This window comes from Zootoca vivipara, chromosome 16 (genome assembly GCF_963506605.1).
Source record: "Zootoca vivipara chromosome 16, rZooViv1.1, whole genome shotgun sequence".
In the NCBI taxonomy this organism is placed as follows: domain Eukaryota; kingdom Metazoa; phylum Chordata; class Lepidosauria; order Squamata; family Lacertidae; genus Zootoca; species Zootoca vivipara.
In genome coordinates, this window is record NC_083291.1 from 35499842 (window position 1) to 35518482 (window position 18641).

General features: G+C 50.0%; 1 protein-coding gene across 1 annotated transcript; it reads left to right on the forward strand.

Moving 5' to 3' along the window:
- The first annotated feature begins 711 nt into the window (after positions 1 to 711).
- On the forward strand, positions 712 to 18577 carry SPC24 (SPC24 component of NDC80 kinetochore complex). The gene is made up of 6 exons (XM_035141088.2): positions 712 to 952; positions 4919 to 5108; positions 15941 to 16085; positions 17290 to 17382; positions 18282 to 18358; positions 18443 to 18577. Exons 2-6 carry the CDS (start codon positions 4940 to 4942, stop codon positions 18547 to 18549), a joined length of 591 nt encoding a protein of 196 aa, XP_034996979.1. The 5' UTR covers positions 712 to 952; positions 4919 to 4939; the 3' UTR covers positions 18550 to 18577.
- The last annotated feature ends 64 nt before the right edge of the window (positions 18578 to 18641 follow it).

Here is an 18641-nt window from a genome sequence, read left to right on the forward strand (position 1 = left end):
CTCTGCTGGTCTCCCTGACCAATAGGGCTTGCTTAGTAAAAAAGAAAAGAAAAAGAAGGATAAAATCTGCTCAGACTATTGCTGACCCATAGCTGTTAAGCTATGCAAGCAAAACTGCGCTCCTTTGGGACCCTCTTCTCTACAAAGCTTTCGGTGCGGTCAGTTTGTGCAAATGTGGTTTACAAGAAAAGCGAGGCTTGCAGCTATTTTTTATATTAGAAAGTATGTTAAAAGAAATTTTAAAAATTGAAAAGTACTCCATTAAATGCTCTGTATATGGAAAAGCAGCTTCGATCGCGGAACCGAGTCGGGGTAGAGCAGCGCCCTCTGGCGTCTCTTCGCGGTGAAGGCGTCGGCCGCGTGGAAGCTCGGCGCTTTCGGGGGGCGGGGCAGGAAAGGAGGGCGAGGAGGAAATGAGCGCATGCGCACGAGAAGAAATGAGTGTGTGCGTGTGCGCGCGTGCGCAAGCGGTAGGCAGAAAAACGTTTGGGCTTGGTAACGGTCGCGCGCATGCGCTTTGAGTAACGAAGCCTGTCGCTATTGAGGCGCGGGGGGGGGGGCGGGAATCACAAAGTTATGGAGGAAAAGTGTAGAGTGTCGCAACGATATGGACTTCCGGGGGAGGGGGTCGAAAACGGCCATTGGCCATTAATCCTCTTTTGAGCGGAGTCCGCTGTATTTTCCCTATCACTAGAGTTTGGAGGGGAATGACGGAGCCGTGCATGTGACGGCACTCCAGAAGCGGCCAATCAGCGCCTCGCGAGTTTCGGCGGCGCCCAATCGGGGCGGACCGTTTGCTGAGCGTTTCAGAGGCGCCGAGTTCGGAATCCGCGCGGACGACGCTGGAAGGCAAGTGAGGAGACAAGGAGGGTTCTTCACTTCTGAACCCCGCCATTCGGTGTGAGGCGTGTCTCCGTCCCCGTCCTTTGGCGCAGCCAGAATTTACTTGGAGGTGGGCTAGGCCTAGTGTGTGTGTGTGTGTGTGTGTGTGTTGGCAGGGGGAACCCAGTTATCTGGCATGCAATTGGGCATTTAGGTATTTTTGTTTATTTACTTCTTCTTTTTTTGGGGGGGGGGAACCACGCCCATACCCGCGTCCGCTGGGCCTGCTCTGGTTGCCCGAGGTTCAGCTCAGTCAAGCGCGCCTTCTTAGACCATGTTCAGTGTGCCGGCGACGAACCTGGGGTTTTGGTGGGCCAGGAAGAGAAGGGCCGCGGGGGGGGGGGGAGGGCAATAGCGGGGCGCCCAGTGCCCGCGAGCAGCCCCTTTGTCGTTTCCTTCCGAGTATGGCGTGCATCTTTCACCAGGGAAGCAGTAAGAACTGACAGCTCCGAATACGGCATTAATGAGCGGAAACCCGGAGAAAAAAATAGTTTTATTATTTGTACTCCGCTCATCTGACTTGGTTGCCCCCAAAACTTTCCTACACAGGGCTGCCTTTATGTCTTTCTAAAAGTTGCATGGGTGTAGACAGGGGGGCAGGAGGGGGCAGTTGCCCCCCCCAGAAGCAAAAAATTAATGTATTTTACAGACCATAAGCAGCACTTTTCCCCTCCAAAAACTGAAGTGGAAAGGGCTTTGCTTTAGCAAGAGTAGCTAAGTCTCCGCTTGCTGGGGGGGGGGGGAAACAGCTGTAACAAAAACACATCAAATAAATAAAGCAAATAAATAAAGCAAAGTGGCTACCAGTAGTTAAGCAGATATCTCCAGGCAAGTTTCGATAGCTGACCACTTCACCCTATTGTTCTTCAGTGGAAGTTGTTAATGAGCATTCAGGAATCACATTAAGAGTTCTATTGACGATTTAATGAGGGTGCAGAGGATTCAATTTGACTAAGGTGGCTCTGCAAGGCTAAAAGGAAGTGAATAAGAAAGGGGGGGGCTGTAGCTTTGACAGACACAGTGATGTTTATAAAAAGCAGTGGTGTTCCAGTCTGCCCCTCCTGCATCTGTATACTGTAAATCAGGGGTGGCCACCTCCCAAGAGACTCTGATCTACTCACAGAGTTTAAAACTGGGAGTGATCTACCCCCTTTTGGGGGGGGGGTTCAGGTCAAAGCTGTTGAGTTTTTTTAAGGAAGGGAAGCCCTGTTTTGGGGGGTTTAGGTCAAACTTGTTTCGCTTCTTTTAGGAGGGAGGGAGGCCCATTTTTGTTTAGGGCTTCAGGTCATAGTTCAACTTTTTTTAGGGAGGAGGAAAATTTTGGGTGAGCTTTTTTTAGGGGTGCCAGTGACCTACCAGTGATCTACCACAGACATCCAGTGATCTACTGGTAGATCACAATCTACCTGTTGGACGTGCCTGCTGTAAATCAAGCAGAGAGAAAGCTGCTTACAAGGCTCCTGTACAGGCGTACCGGTATCTTCCTCTTGCTGCAGAGTTCCAGCATCACAGCGTCACCCAGAGGCACCCACAAATATGAGTTATCCCTCTCTCTATTTCTTCCTTCCTTCCCTCCCTCTTCCATCCTTAATAAAATACTGGGGGGGGGGGCAGATAAGCCCCACATAGAAAGCCCATCAACATGGGGGGATGATTCTTTCAAATATGGTATTTACCAGTAATTGGGGGTGGGGGTGGGAGAGGCACCTAGGCCTCTAGGAGTTGGCTGCTATGTCTAGGAGTAGGACAATTCAAGAAAGCAGAATGATGCATATGCTATGGTAATATATCAATAGAATCGTAGAATTGTAGTCGGAAGGGACCACAAGGGTCATCTAGTCCAACCCCCTGCAATGCAGGAATTTTTTCCTAAGGTGGGGCTTGAACCCACGACATGGTTGAAATATTATGCTGATATGCAGCAACGCCTCGGAGCTGTCGTGACTGCAGCCGTGCCTTGCCTCGCCCTCGCCCGCCCTGCCCCCCCCTCTCGCCTGCCCGACCCTCCCGTCCTCTTGCTGCAGAGTTCCAGCATCACAGCGTCACCCAGAGACACCCACAAATATGAGTTATCCCTCTCTATTTCTTCCTTCCTTCCCTCCCTCTTCCATCCTTAATAAAATACGGGGGGGGGGAGATAAGCCCCACATAGAAAGCCCATCAACATGGGGGGGTGACTCTTTCAAATACGGTATTTACCAGTAATTGGGGGGGGGGGAGGCACCTAGGCCTCTAGGAGTTGGCTGCTATGTCTAGGACAATTAAAGAAAGCAGAATGATGCATATGCTATGGCAATATATCAATAGAATCATAGAATTGTAGTCGGAAGGGACCACAAGGGTCATCTAGTCCAACCCCCTGCAATGCAGGAATTTTTTCCTAAGGTGGGGCTTGAACCCACGACATGGTTGAAATATTATGCTGATATGCAGCAACGCCTCGGAGCTGTCGTGACTGCAGCCGTGCCTTGCCTCGCCCTCGCCCGCCCTGCCACCCCCTCTCGCCTGCCCGACCCTCCCGTCCTCTTGCTGCAGAGTTCCAGCATCACAGCGTCACCCAGAGACACCCACAAATATGAGTTATCCCTCTCTATTTCTTCCTTCCTTCCCTCCCTCTTCCATCCTTAATAAAATACGGGGGGGGGGGGAGATAAGCCCCACATAGAAAGCCCATCAACATGGGGGGGGTGACTCTTTCAAATACGGTATTTACCAGTAATTGGGGGGGGGGGAGGCACCTAGGCCTCTAGGAGTTGGCTGCTATGTCTAGGACAATTAAAGAAAGCAGAATGATGCATATGCTATGGCAATATATCAATAGAATCATAGAATTGTAGTCGGAAGGGACCACAAGGGTCATCTAGTCCAACCCCCTGCAATGCAGGAATTTTTTCCTAAGGTGGGGCTTGAACCCACGACATGGTTGAAATATTATGCTGATATGCAGCAACGCCTCGGAGCCGCCGTGGCTGCGGCCGTGCCTTGCCTCGCCCTCGCCTTCCCTGCCACCCCCTCTCGCCTGCCCAACCCTCCCATCCTCTCCAGCCAAGCAGGGTAGCCACCCCCTCTCGCCAGCCCCAGAAGCACAAGGTGGCCGCCGCCGCCGCCACAATGTCACCGGGCCCGCTGGCCCTGTAGCCCCGCCCACATTCCCACTTCGTGGCCCCTCCCCTCCCGTGCCTTGGCCCCGCCCCTGAACGACCATGGCTTGCCCCCCCCCCCCTAGTTTTGATCCTGGCTACGCCCCTGAAAAGTTGTATAGTTATTTATCTTCTTGACATCTGATGGGAGGGTGTTCCATGGGGAAAAATTTGTGGTTGCAAGAAAACAAATATATTAATAAGAGGAAACAAAATCCCAGGGTGATGCATGCTTGGAAGCTTTTGTATGCTTCGGAGGGTAATCCATTTCATAATGATGATGATTTACAAGTGTATTTGGCTACATTGGTGTTGGGTAGCCAAATACTGTAAAAACTGGTAGAAAGCCTTTGTTGGGTAGCAGATATATGCTGAGACTTTTTAATACAGTGTACAGTGGTACCTCCGGTTAAGTACCCAATCCGTTCTGGGGTGCTGTTTGCACCCCAAAAAGTACTTAACCCTAGTGGCGCTTTAGTGCATGCGCGAAGCACTGATGGAGCGGTTCAGCGCATACACAAAGAGCGCAGAACGCTTCTGCACATGCGTGCAGGGTGGAAACACTTCCGGGTCCGCCGAGTACGCAACCTGAAAGTACGCAACCCGCAGCGTACTCAACCCGAGGTATGACCGTAATAATAATAATAATAATAATAATAATAATAATAATGGTTTGGTATTTTATCTTTCCCTACTGGGAACAGTAGAAATGGTAAGGCACACAGCTGTTTCCACCCTTATTTGCCCATAACTTCCTGTCACTTTTGGCATTTATGCAAAGGGACCTGGGGTGGGGGTGGGGATCAAGCAGGAGATCACTCTTCCTCTGGAAATTGCTGGGAGATTGCATGCCTTAGAATTCCCCAAATGCTGACCCTCTTCTCCCTGCCCTTTAGCTTGGCATATTAATAGGTGCAATGGCTGCCCTCAGTGAAGAGTTACATCTAGACAGAAGGACCAAGCAGCTGCTTGAAATGATGACAAGAGCCGATGAGACAGAAATGCTGAAGCAGAGTCTAGTGAAAGAGGAGCAGATACTCAACAAGATCTGGGATACCCAAAAGAGCACAGCCCAGCTGCTGAAAGGTACACCTTTCCCTCTAACTGCATAGCAACAGTTGTGATTGAGTACAGTATGTTACTGGGTGTGATACTACCGTATGTATCTCTTAATTTTATTACAGGTGGCGACCATTTAAGAGGCTCTTTAGAGAGTGCTTCCCATTTATGTGATTTTATGCTTACGAACATCGGGGCCTGGAACACCAATATCTAAATTGTATAAAACAGATAGGGTGTTATTCAGCTAAGTTTTACTCTACAGTGCACCCTTTGAAATTAATGAACATGACATGCATTTTTCGCTCCATAAGACGCATCTGACCATAAAACGTACCTACTGTAGTTTTTAGAGCAGGAAAACAAAAAAAAAAATATTCTGAGCACGGGGCAATGGTGAACAGCCTGCCCACCACTCCCAAACCTTCCCTGGGGCATCAGAGGAAAGGAGGCTGCTAGCGAGAGCCGCGCGCAGCCTGTAAGCGGCAGAGGGACGAGCGGCCCGAAAGGAGCCCTTTCGGGCTGCTGGTCCTGCCACTGCCTCTCACTGGGGCAGGCGAAAGAGGCGCAGTTGGGAGAGGTGCTGCGCTGCGCCTCTCCCAACCACGCCTCCTATGTCGGCTCTTGCGAGCAGCAGAGGGACCAGCAGCCCGAAAGGAGCCCTTTCGGCTGCTGGTCCCGCCCCCGCCCCTTTGCTTCTGTCGGTGGCTGCGGCAAAGGGGCAGGGAGGAACGAACAGCCCCCAAACGGGCTGCTCCTTCCTCCCCGCCCCTCTGCTGCTGCTGCTGCTGGCGGCTTCGGCGGCGGGGGGAGCAGCCTGATTTTGGGCTGCTCACCCCTCCCCTGCCGCTCTGCAGCTGGTGGCGGCAGCAGCAGGGAGTGGAGCGGCCTGATTTCAGGCTGCTCGTCCCGCCGCTGGGAGCCATGGCTCCGGCGGCAGAGGCACCCCTCCACTCGAGGGATCCCGCCGCCGTCCAGTGCCTTCGCTCCATAAGACGCACAGACATCTCCCCTTCGTTTTTAGGAGGGAAAAAGTGCGTCTTATGGAGCGTCTACCCTTAGCAAATGGGACGCGGGTGGTGCTGTGGGTTAAACCATAGAGCCTAGGACTTGCCGATCAGAAGGTTGGCAGCTCGAATCCCCACGACGGGGTGAGCTCCCATTGCTCGGACCCAGCTCCTGCCAACCTAGCAGTTCGAAAGCACATCAAAGTGTAAGTAGATAAATAGGCAGGAAGGTAAACGGCGTTTCTTTGCGCTGCTCTGGTTCGCTGGCCACATGACCTGGAAGCTATACGCCGCCTCCCTCGGCCAATAACCGGAGATGAGCGGGGTCCCTTTAACTTTACCCTCAGCAAAACTTAGCTGAATACCAGCTCTAATGTATTGAAACCCTGTATAGACCAGCACCTGCTTGGGGTTGGATGAACATTACAGCACCAGATGTTCCTAATCCACTACTGAAGATTAACTATCAGGTGTTAGTCTGATCATTGCGGGGGAGATTTGCCGAATAAACAGCAAATGCAATATATATCAAGAGAAAATAATGGAGGCTCACCTCCCCCAACATACCAATCCGACCACAATGAAAGTCTTTCTTCGGGTGGCTGAGTCACCTTGGCACTCAGTGGCTGATTCAATTAGCAGAATGCTTTACCCCTTCTAGTTCAGAGTATGCCTGTTAATTACCGTAAGTCCAAATTTCATCTTAAGAACAGGTGCCCTCCACTCATGGCAACAGCTTTGGAGAGTTGCCAAAACGTGCGGTGTATTGCACGCAGTGCCCCCTTCCCCCCGCATTCCTTCAAGACGAGTGGCAGAAATCGGATGATCTGCGGGTGGAGCAGCCCCCCCCCCCGGCCCTGGTTTTTTTTTTTGGAGGATAATTACTCCCATATTATCCTTTGCTGGAATGGGCACAGCCGTTAACCATGGCGGACAGACAGGCATTGAATATTTGGCTTTTATGATTGTATTATAATTTGGAATGTTTGAATGTGGTTGTTATTGGATTGTTAAAATGGAAAATTTAATAAATATTACAATTTTTTAAAAAGGAACTCCATGGTTGGAGATAGCTGAATTTTGTTGATTCACAAGTGCATCGTGGGAGATGGGGAGAGAAAGGAAGAGAGAAGGGCTGTTTGGAATTTGGTGAAAGTGTGAAGTTATGTTCAAAACCTGAACTATTCTGAATCTTTAAAGCCCTATGCGACTTGGGACCCTCGTACCTACGGGACCGCCTCTCCTGGTATGCCCCGCGGAGGACCTTAAGGTCCACAAATAATAATATTCTGGAGATCCCGAGTCATAAGATGGCTAGATTGGCCTCTACTAGAGCCAGGGCCTTTTCAGTACTGGCCCCAACCTGGTGGAACGCTCTTTCCCAGGAGACCAGGGCCCTGCGGGATTTGTCATCTTTCCGCAGGGCCTGCAAGACAGAGCTGTTCCGCCTGGCCTTTGGGTTAGACTCAGCCTGACCCCTGTGTTTTTCTCCCTCATGGCTTGGATTTATGGCCTACTTGAAATGAGGCTGCACTTTAAATTTTAATACTGTATTTTAATCTGTATTTTAATTAATTGTTTTTATGTTTTATTGTGGTTCTGTTGGTGTCAGCCACTTATGGCCTACTTGAAATGAGGCTGCACTTTAAATTTTAATACTGTATTTTAATCTGTATTTTAATTAATTGTTTTTATGTTTTATTGTGGTTCTGTTGGTGTCAGCCGCCCTGAGCCCGGTTTTTGACTGGGGAGGGTGGGGTATAAATAAAAAAATTATTATTATTATTATTATTATTATTATTATTATTATTATTATTATTATCTATTTGCTGGATGGGTAGCTTCCTACCAGCTCAGTTTAGCACTTTGCAGTTTGGAGTTCTCATCTAGACACTGATCAGGCTAACACCAATCTCATCCTTTCACTCTTGGGTGCTTTTTCTCTTAATGAAATTGGGGTTTATTATAAGGGATACTGTCAGAGGGCCTGGTATGGCTACTCTAGAGTAACGACTCCAGCATGGTCTTTTAAGGTTTTTATTAAGTGCTGATTATTTACAGTGTTCAGAGCAGTGAAAATGCATCCTTAAGGTGAGGTGTCTGAACTCCCGAATGGCGATTGGCGCGTTTTCTTCCAGCACCACAGCTTTGGCAGACCCAACCTCTTCCCCCTACGTTTGCGTCGCAATTCGGGAGTTGGGGGAATTGGCCTCCCCCCTGTGCGTCCAACTTCCTGTCCCACCTGCGGCCTGGGCTCCACAACCTTGCCTGAGCCTCGGACACCACTTCCTGACTCTCCGCTGGAGGCAGAGCTCTCCTTACTCTCTCCCGCGCTTGGGGATGGGCTGGAACTTAAGATGGGAGGGACTTCCCTGTATCCCTCGTCCCTCACATCCATCCCCCTCCCAGGCTCCTCTCCCCCCCTTCCTAGTGGCTCTCCGCTTGCTGGGGACGAGTGAAACCCCAAGAAGTCTGTGGCATCCGAGCCTGTGGGTGTAAAAATTTCCCCCCAATCCTGCGATCTTTCTCCTTCCCCCTGAGAAGACGGGAATCCCAAGAAGTCAGTGGCGTCAGAGCTGGTGGGAGTAAAAATGTTCTGCCAGTCCTCTCCTGCCTCTGACGTCGTTGACCTCGGTGAAACCCACACCTCTTCTTCCGTGTCCTCAAATTCCGCTTCCCATCTCCATGGAGAGCTGCTGCCTGCTAACCCTTCCTCCTGCCCCTCCCCCTCTCCCACCCTTTCCATGTGCCAGGGCTTGGGCCTGTGGGGGAACAGGGCGTGGAACTCTTCCACTAAAAATTCCTCAGGTACTTCTGTGGCCGGTATCCACTCATTGTGGGACGGCGGAGTGTCCTCCCATGCTATCAGGTACTCCAGTCCTCTCACCCCTCTCCTTGAGTCTAAAATCTCAGTTGCCTCATTGAGCTGTCGGGCGTCTCCCGTCTCCCCCCCTCCCTCTGGAGGCTGATCGCTGTCCCTGAACCTGGTACTTTCCCTGTACGGCGACAGCAGCGATCTATGAAACACTGGGTGCACTCTCATGTCCTCCGGCAGTGCTAGCCTGAAGGCTACCGGGTTGACCTGTTGCGTGACCGTGAAGGGGCCCAGCCTCCTGGGTGCTAACTTCTTGCATCGCCCCCTGGTGGGAAGACCTTCCGAGGATAACCAAACCTTGTCCCCCACCCTGATGACCTCTCCCGGTCGCCTGTGGCGATCTGCCCCCTTCTTGTACGCTTCCTTGGCCCTCTCCAAGTGTTCTCTGAGCTGCTGGTGCACCGTCTCCAGGTCCTCTGCCCAATCCTCTGCCTGTGGGCCCTCTTCCTCCTCCTCCCCCTCCCTCTCCGGGAAAGATCTGAGGTCGCGCCCGTAGTTGGCCTTAAAGGGCGACACCCCTGTGGAGACGTGCACCGCATTGTTGTAGGCAAATTCTGCCAGTGGCAGGCGATCCACCCAGTCCGTTTGCCTCTGGCTGACGTAACATCTCAGGTACTGCTGCAGAATGGCGTTGACCCGCTCCGCCTGTCCATTGGTTTGCGGGTGCCTAGCCGTCGACAAGCTGACCTCCACCTGCAGGAGGTTCATGAGCCGCCGCCAGAACCTGGAAACAAATTGGCGGCCACGATCCGAAATAACCCTTAAAGGCAATCCATGCAGTCGGAATACGTGGTCAACAAACAGTTTGGCCGTCTCTTCTGCCGAGACCGCCCTGGCACACGGTATAAAATGGCACATTTTGGACATGAGGTCCACCACCACCAACACTGCGGTCTTGCCCCTGGACGACGGCAGGTCTGTGATGAAGTCCATGGACACTACTTCCCACGGCCTGTGCGGTGTGGCTAAGGGCTCCAGCAAACCTGCTGGTGGCGCTCTGACCACCTTTGCTCGCTGGCAGGTGTCACATCCCCTTACATAATCCCGAACATCCTCCCGCACCCCTGGCCACCAGAAGTGTCTCATGACTAGGTGAGTGGTTTTGTCCCTTCCAAAATGACCCGCCGTTGGGTTGTCGTGCATCTGCTTGAGGGCCTTACCTCTCAGTTGTTTGGTTGGCAGGTACAGGGCTCCCTTGTAAAAAAGCAAACCCCTCCTTTCCTCAAAGTCTTTGGCCTGCTCCCCCCCCCTCTCAGTTCTCTGAAGATGCGGGTGGCAAATTCATCAGCTGCTGTCAGTGCTGTGAGTTCTGCCTCGCTCACCACTGTTGCTCCGCAGGACCATGCTGATGGGGGGAAAACATGCCTGGGTGCCGGTGGCAACTCCTCCTCCATGTACTCTGGCTTGCGGGAGAGGGCATCCGCCCTGACATTCTGCTCTCCCGGGATGTAGTGGATGGAGAAGTTGAAGTTCGAGAAGAACTCTGCCCACCGTATCTGCCGCTGGTTGAGCACCCTGGCAGTTCTCCAGAACTCCAGGTTCTTGTGGTCTGTGCACACCTGGATGGGGTGCTTGGCGCCCACCAGGAAGTGTCGCCAGTGCTGGAACGCAGCGTGGATCGCGAGAAGTTCCCTGTCAAACACTGTGTAGTTGCGTTCCGGCTGGGTCAGCTTCCTGGAGAAGAAGGCACAGGGTCTCCACTCTCTGTTGGCGTCCAGTTGCAACAGAATCGCTCCCAGAGCCTTGTCCGAAGCATCTGTCTCCAGGCGTAGGGGCGCATCCTGCACCACGTGGAACAGGTGCTGGTCTGAAGCGAATACCCTCTTGAGGCTTTCGAACGCTGCTTGCGCCTCTGGTGTCCACCGGAACTTCTGCTTGCCTCTCAGGCAGTCGGTGATAGGAGCCGTGACGCGAGAGAAGTTCTTGATGAACTTCCTGTAGAAGTTCGCGAAGCCTAGTAGGCGTTGGGCATCTTTGCGCGTCCTGGGGCTGTGCCAGTCCAGGACGGCCTGCACCTTGTCCTTGTCCATCGCCAGCCCCTTGTCTGACAGCTTGTAGCCTAGGAAGTCCACTTCTTTGGTGTGAAACTTGCACTTCTCCAGCTTCACATACAGGTGGTTGTCCTTCAGGCGCTGCAACACCTCCCTGACATCCTTCACATGCTGCACTGGGTCATTGGAGTAGATAAGGATGTCATCCAGAAAGACCAAGCAGTTCTTGAAGAGGAGGGACCCCAGGACGTGGTGCATGAAGGCCTGGAAGCATGCTGAGCCCCCTTGCAACCCGAAGGGCATCACCAGATATTCAAAAGAGCCCAGAGGCGTGAACATCGTGGTTTTCCATTCATCACCCTCCCGGATCCTAATCAAGTTGTACGCCCCCCTCAGGTCGAGCTTGGTGAAGATCTTGCCCCTGCGTGCCGCTGTCAGGAGATCATCCACTCTGGGCATGGGGAAAGCCACTGGCTCTGTCACCGAATTCAGCCGTCTAAAATCCACCACCAGACGGCGCTGTTGCGTGTCTTTCTTGTCCACCCAGAAGACCGGGCTGCCCCCTGCTGCCTTGCTTTCTCTGATGAACCCCCGCTTGAGGTTCTTGTCGATGAAAGCGCGCAGATCCTCCAGTTCCTGATCTGACATGGCGTACAGCTTGGCTGGGGGTATAGTTGCCCCTGGCACCAGGTTGATCTGGCAGTCAAAAGGCCTGTGTGGGGGTAGGTGGTCGGACTCCGCTTCGCTGAAGACCTCCTGCAGGTCCCAGTACGGCTTGGGTATTGCCTCACCCCCCTTGACGTGCATGGTGGCCACCGTGGCTATCGGAGGCCCCTCCCCTGGTTGGTGCTGCATGCAATGTTCCAGACAAAAGTCCGATCCAAAAGTGATGCATCTCTGGTGCCAACTTATGGAGGGGTCGTGGCGCGTCAGCCAGCTCATGCCCAAGACGATGGGGGGGTCTGAGATGGTTGTGACGTTGAAAGCCAGTGTCTCTGAGTGCCTTCCCACCGTCATTCTCATGGGGGGGGTTTGATGCGTGATGGCCCCTCCCAGCAGCTCTCTGCCGTCAATGGTGGCCACGTGCAGGGGAAAATCCAGCTGCAGAAGTTGGATCTGGTGCTCTTCCGCAAAGTTTCTCGAGAAGAAGTTGGCTGAGGCCCCACTGTCAATTAATGCGAGGACTGTCAGGGGATAGCCATTTGGGAGCGTGAGCGTGACTTCTAGAACCACTCCTGCTCTGGGAGGGGTGGGCTGGCTGTGCTCCTCTCTGTGCGGGTGGGCGGGCGGGGGCTGTTGTCTGCTGACTGTGCCTGGCCGCTCCCCCTTGTCTCCTGCAGCCAGGCTGTCTCGTTTCCCTGCTGTGGTGCTGCGTCAGCTGGGGAAGGTACCACCGTTCCCGCCTTTCCTTGCCACTCTCTGCGATGAGGGCAGTCTCTGACGCGATGCCGGGGGGAGTTGCAGAGAAAGCAATTCCCGCCTCTTCCCTCCTTGCGTCTTGGCGCCGCCGGGGTTTGAAAAGCCCGCGCGCGCGCTCCTCCGATCTCCATCGGTTCCGGCTCTGGGCTTGGCCTGGGCGGGTGTGGGGGCGGGCCCTGGGGTGGGGTTTGGTGATGTGGTCTGTCCTGGGAGCGTGGGAACCAAGGTTTTGCTGCGCGCGTCGCTTGTTTGTCATTCCATCTGGATTCCTGTCTCACCCCCACCGCTAGCGCCGCTTTGCTTAACTCATCCATAGTTCGCGGTTTGGGACCTCTTGCCAGCTCATCCTTAACGTCTGCGTGCAAACCCATGTAGAAGGCTGATTTCACTGGCTCACTTTGCAGATCCCACCCCAGTTTGTGCACCAGCATGGTGAATCTCGCCCAGTAGTCCCTAACTGTCGATTTTCCTTGTGTTAAGTTATGAAGCTCCTCTTTAGTGGCCTCCATTTCACTGTCACTAGCGTACATTATTTTTAAAGCTTCTAGAAATAGTTTTGCGTTCTTCATGCAAGGATTTTTTTGCGCGATGAGCGGTCTTACCCATTCTCGGGCGGCCCCCGTCAAATGCTCTATGATAAAGGAGACTCTGTGCGCGTCATCTGGGAATTCTGCTGCATGCAATTCCAGCGCATAATTTATTTCTGTCTCGAATCCTAGGTACTCCCTAGGGTCGCCGCTAAACTTGGTGACTAGGCTCTGTCCCCTTCTTACTTGGACTAGCTGCGGCTGGGGCACCCCCCCACCTCTAGCGGCTTTCTCCTCTTCCAACTTTTTCTGTAGGTCCAAAACCATCACCCTTAGCTGTTTCTCAGTCTCCTCTTTTGTCCTCACCTGGTCCACCAGCTTGTTCAGCTCCTCCTGCGCCCCTCGCGCTTCCTCCTGAGTGGCATGCAATTGCTGCTGTGCGTGCGCTGTGAGGTTCTGCAGCTCCTGCTTCGCTGCCTCGGCCTCCAGCCTCCAATGCTCAGCCTCTTGAGCGCTCATCGCTGCACTCCAAAGTAGCCAAAAAAAGATTCGGGAGTTGCTGTCAGAGGGCCTGGTATGGCTACTATAGAGTAACGACTCCAGCATGGTCTTTTAAGGTTTTTATTAAGTGCTGATTATTTACAGTGTTCAGAGCAGTGAAAATGCATCCTTAAGGTGAGGTGTCTGAACTCCCGAATGGCGATTGGCGCGTTTTCTTCCAGCACCACAGCTTTAGCAGACCCAACCTCTTCCCCCTACGTTTGCGTCGCAATTCGGGAGTTGGGGGAATTGGCCTCCCCCCTGTGCGTCCAACTTCCTGTCCCACCTGCGGCCTGGGCTCCACAACCTTGCCTGAGCCTCGGACACCACTTCCTGACTCTCCGCTGGAGGCAGAGCTCTCCTTACTCTCTCCCGCGCTTGGGGATGGGCTGGAACTTAAGATGGGAGGGACTTCCCTGTATCCCTCGTCCCTCACAGATACCTTATGTTGGTTTGGCATACTATCCAGTCATTTCAAGTAGTTGTCACCAGCCTCATCTTCCCTTTAATTCTGTGTGTGTGCAAATCCCGTAGCTGAGAGATCAATTGGGTACCTGATTAACTTTTTATTAGGGGCCAAGTCCTCCTACACTTCTAGAAAAAAAATTGCTTGTTTTGCCTTAGAGTGGTAATTTTAAGGAGAAAGGTTTGAGGGGATGATAAGTAACATTATTCATGGGAGCAAACTCTTATATGATAGAATGCCTGGTTTTAGTAATTATTTTAGCTGTATTTTAGCTGTATTTTGTCCTATGTATCTTGCTTTTTGTAATGGCTTAGGCCATTACACAAATAAATAAGTCATAGCAAAATTAATATCTGCAGAATTTAGAAAGTGTTTCTCCTCTGTACTCCTTCACCTCTCCCCTCTAAAAGAAATGAAGATTTTTAAGACACCTATACCAAAGGAGGACAGCAAATATATGAAAAAGGAAATATCAAAAGAGGAGATGAAGGAAGTAATTAAAAACTTGAAGGTGGGAAAATCTCTGGCCCTGATGGATTCTCCGCATCCTTTTACAAAGCATCTAAGGAACAAACAGTTCCACAAATGGCCACAATATTTTAGCTGGTAACTCACTTCCCACAACTTGGAAACATTCAAGAATAGTAGTTATTCCCAAACCTCACCAACTGATCTTTTTGTTAAGGCATACAGGTGAAACTCGGAAAATTAGAATATCGTCGAAAAGTGCATTTATTTCAGTAACGCAACTTAAAAGGTGAAACCAATATATGAGATAGATGCATGACATGCAAAGCAAGATATGTCAAGCCTTTGTTGTTGTTGTTGTTGTTTAGTTGTTTAGTCGTGTCAGACTCTTCGTGACCCCATGGACCATAGCACGCCAGGCACTCCTATCTTCCACTGCCTCCCGCAGTTTGGTCAAACTCATGTTGGTAGCTTCGAGAACACTGTCCAACCATCTCGTCCTCTGTCGTCCCCTTCTCCTAGTGCCCTCAATCTTTCCCAACATCAGGGTCTTTTCCAGGGAGTCTTCTCTTCTCATGAGGTGGCCAAAGTATTGGAGCCTCAGCTTCACGATCTGTCCTTCCAGTGAGCACTCAGGGCTGATTTCCTTCAGGATGGATAGGTTTGATCTTCTTGCAGTCCACGGGGCTTGAATAACTCAGAGAAGCTATGAGCTATGCCATGCAGGACCACCCAAGATGGACAGGTCATAGTGGAGAGTTTTGACTAAACGTGATCCACCTGGAGAAGGAACTGGCAAGCCACTCCAGTATCCCTGCCAAGAAAACTCCATGGACAAAGACAATAGGCATATGTCAAGCCTTTATTTGTTGTAATTATTTGTCGTTAGGCAGGTCAATTATAAATGGGATGTAATGAAATGTAATAGCGATGTTTATTTTTGTATTATTGTAACTATTTGTTTTATTACTGTGGAATTTCCAAAAGAAAGCATTTGTAAAAATTAAAAGAAAAAGAAAAAATAATGTTGCATTACTGAAATAAATCACTTTTCGGCGATACTCTAATTTTCCGAGTTTCACCTGTAGAATCGTAGAGTTGGAAAGGATCTGGAGGGTCTTCTTTAAAAAATATATCCGCATGTTCATGGATTCTCAGTGGGGCTGTTTGATTCCAGTGGGTCTTTGCAGAAGCAGTGCAAGTCTCTCAACTGTAAACCCAAAGTGAAGAGGTATTGGATTTAAAGGAGATGTGCTAGTCATTAGTAATAATAATGTTTGTTTGCTGATAAACATTTATAGGCTGCATTTTGTTAAAAATACGATAGGTAGCAAATATATGTGCAATTATATGTCTGTTTGTCTCACACGCAATTTAATACAAAATCAAGTCAAAAGTAGTACATTCCTGACAGTAGAAATCTGTTAAAAGCAGCTGTCATAAAAGAACAGATGAGCCCAAAAGTTTTCTGGAAGAAGGTTGCTTTGTACTGCTACCTAAATATCAACAGGAGAACTGAAGTGGGCGCTTTTATAATGTTGATACCCTATCCTTTCCTTATGACAGATCTCATGACTGCAGAGGAGAAAGCGGCCCAAAAACTTTGCGACAGTGAACAGCAGCTGAATGCAAACCTCCAAAAGCTGCAGAAAATTGAAGACCAATTGCTCCAGGCAAATGAGAAGGCTGCTGAATTGAGGTCCAGCACCAAATATCCTTCCCCGTCTGCATCTGGTGCCAAATCGAAACATCCCCTGGTGGGAGGTCAATACCTCAAACATTTCTCCCCTTCTATAGCATACTACAGACCAGCCAAGGTTTGGTAACTTTTCTAAGTGAAGGTGTATATTCCACCCTGGTTCAGCAAGGCAGGGCATGCCTACTCGTGTTTAGCCAACTGAGTGGATTTAACTTGGTGATTTGTCTGGACTGGTTTACAGCTCTATTTTTAAGTTGCATGTCCTTGCTAATTTCTGGTGAGTTATTCACTGTGTCTTTCCCAGAACTGTTGATTTCACCAAGCAGGGATAACAGCTGTTGTTTTGACTGACTGCACTTTACCTTTTCCCCAACCCTTCTTATGGGAAGGAATACCTACTTTGAATATAGAAAGTCCCACGCTCAATCCCTGGCAACCTCACGAAAAGGACCTTCAATACTGGGGCTTAGGAAGACCTGCCCTTGAGATCTCAGGGAGACACTGCTTCTCAAAGTACAGTCATACCTCGGTTTAAGTACGCTTCGGTTTGAGTACTTTCAGTTTAAGTACAGACTTCCGGAACCAATTGTGTACTTAAACCGAGGTACCACTGTAGACACCATTGGGCTTGATGAAGCAACTCTTTATTTACTCAGGAGTCTCGCTTTTTGAAATCAGATTTCTTAAAGTCGAGTGTGCATCTTAACTACCCTCAGCTTTTCCTTTCCTCTGTACACGCTTATATATTTTGGGATGAACAAAATCAAGTCAAGAGACACTTTGCTGAAGGCACCTCAGCCTTGGATTGGGAGACCTGAGGTCTTCCATGTGTTATTGGACTCCCATCATCCCCAGCCACCATAACCAAGTTAGGGATGATGGTTGTTGTAGCCCAACAACATCTGAAGAACCATAGGTTCCCAATCCCCAGTATTCCTAATTGTTCCCTCTTCTAAGTTGAGATGGAGAGAGGCTTATCCAGCTCAGCTGTCCACCATGTGAAGGAAAGACCCTTTTGCTTCATTGCATTGTGTTATATTTCTAGTCTGCTCTTTTGTACAGGCAGTCAAGTAGATCAGGAAGTTTCATGGTACCTCGTTGCCCTTCTTCAGAGGACAAATAACTATTTCAGAGTAATTTGCCCTTGCTGAAATCAATAGCCCCTGTTGGGTTTGGGGAATGCATCATAGTTATTATTCCTTAACTCACATCATACCGATTTAAGAAAAGAACTGGAGGCTTTGAAAGAAGAAATCAGGCAGAAAGAGAAGAGTGCAGAGAACGACGCCATTGTCTCCAAATCGGCTATGTAAGTAGAGACCTCCCTCTGCTCCTTTTATTTAAGCCGTGTCTTGTGAATTGGTTAGGGAAAAGGTAGATTATTGTGTCACTTACCCTTTATGTTTCTTAAAAGCTGCCCAAGCCAGTGACAAGGACCTCTGCTTCTTTTTCCAGTGAGTTAGAGGCAGAATTCTGCCAGCTGCAGTTTCAATAACATTTTTAAGTACAAGAAGATTCCTGCTTGTATCATGAGATGGAGTGATTGTGAATGGTCTGTACAGAAGTGTTGGCCTAGCATCGTATCCCAGGTCCAGGTATAGACAGTGGCTCAATTCAGACATTTTGATCTCCGGTCTAATGCAACTATGGTTTATTGGACTGGGAATGAGGCATAAGCCTGCGTGTATTCTCTTTGTCCCTTCGTGGCTTCTTCGTTGTCCTGTGACACTGAACTGGTTTAAGAGTTCTATGTAAACCAGAACCCGGTTTTGTTACCTCAGAACCCTGAGGATTTTGGGTAATAAGCTCGGATAAAACTATTCACTTTTTAATGTCCAGTGGGTGCAATTGGGATATTTCCCCCCCACCCTAAGGGACGTGCTTATTTACTTCACCAAACCTTTATTAGGCATTATAGCCCACATTGTATCTTGGCCTCTGCCCCCTCCACTACTGGAAACTGAGTAATTAGTGACTTACCTTACAGTGTTCTAAGGATGACAACCAGCTTAGGCTTATGAAGTGCTTTGAACACTTGAAAGCGCTACTATTAGTAGTACAGTATTGTACATAAGTAGCATTGAGATCACACAGGTAGGATTTTTATATTCAAGGGGCTGTAGTATATATAATGGATCTCAGCTACAAGTGCCAGAGTGGGCAATGATCTGATCTGGGAAGCTTTATATGTTCAATTTTTTCTTACAGGTATATTGTGCATCTTTATTACCAGATGTGCTGTATTGACTGGGACTTCTCCTGTGAGCCAACAATAGTCAAAGGAAGTATCCTTCCACTGCAGGCAAATAGGGGTTCCTTGCGGGGAGGGGGAGACATAATGGTTTTTCCTTAACCCTTTTTGCCTTCAGTTCATTACGGGCCAGACATTGCTCAGCCTATCAATCTTGACAGCAGCCAACACTCCCGCAGCTTCATCTGCGACTATCTGTGGAACCTTGTGAGCACCGCCTGGTGAAGGAGATGACCCTTGACATGAATGTACAGTGTATTATAGGCAACCGGTGTTTCTTTCCCTGTTGTAACTTTTGTCAGAGCTGTAAATAGAGA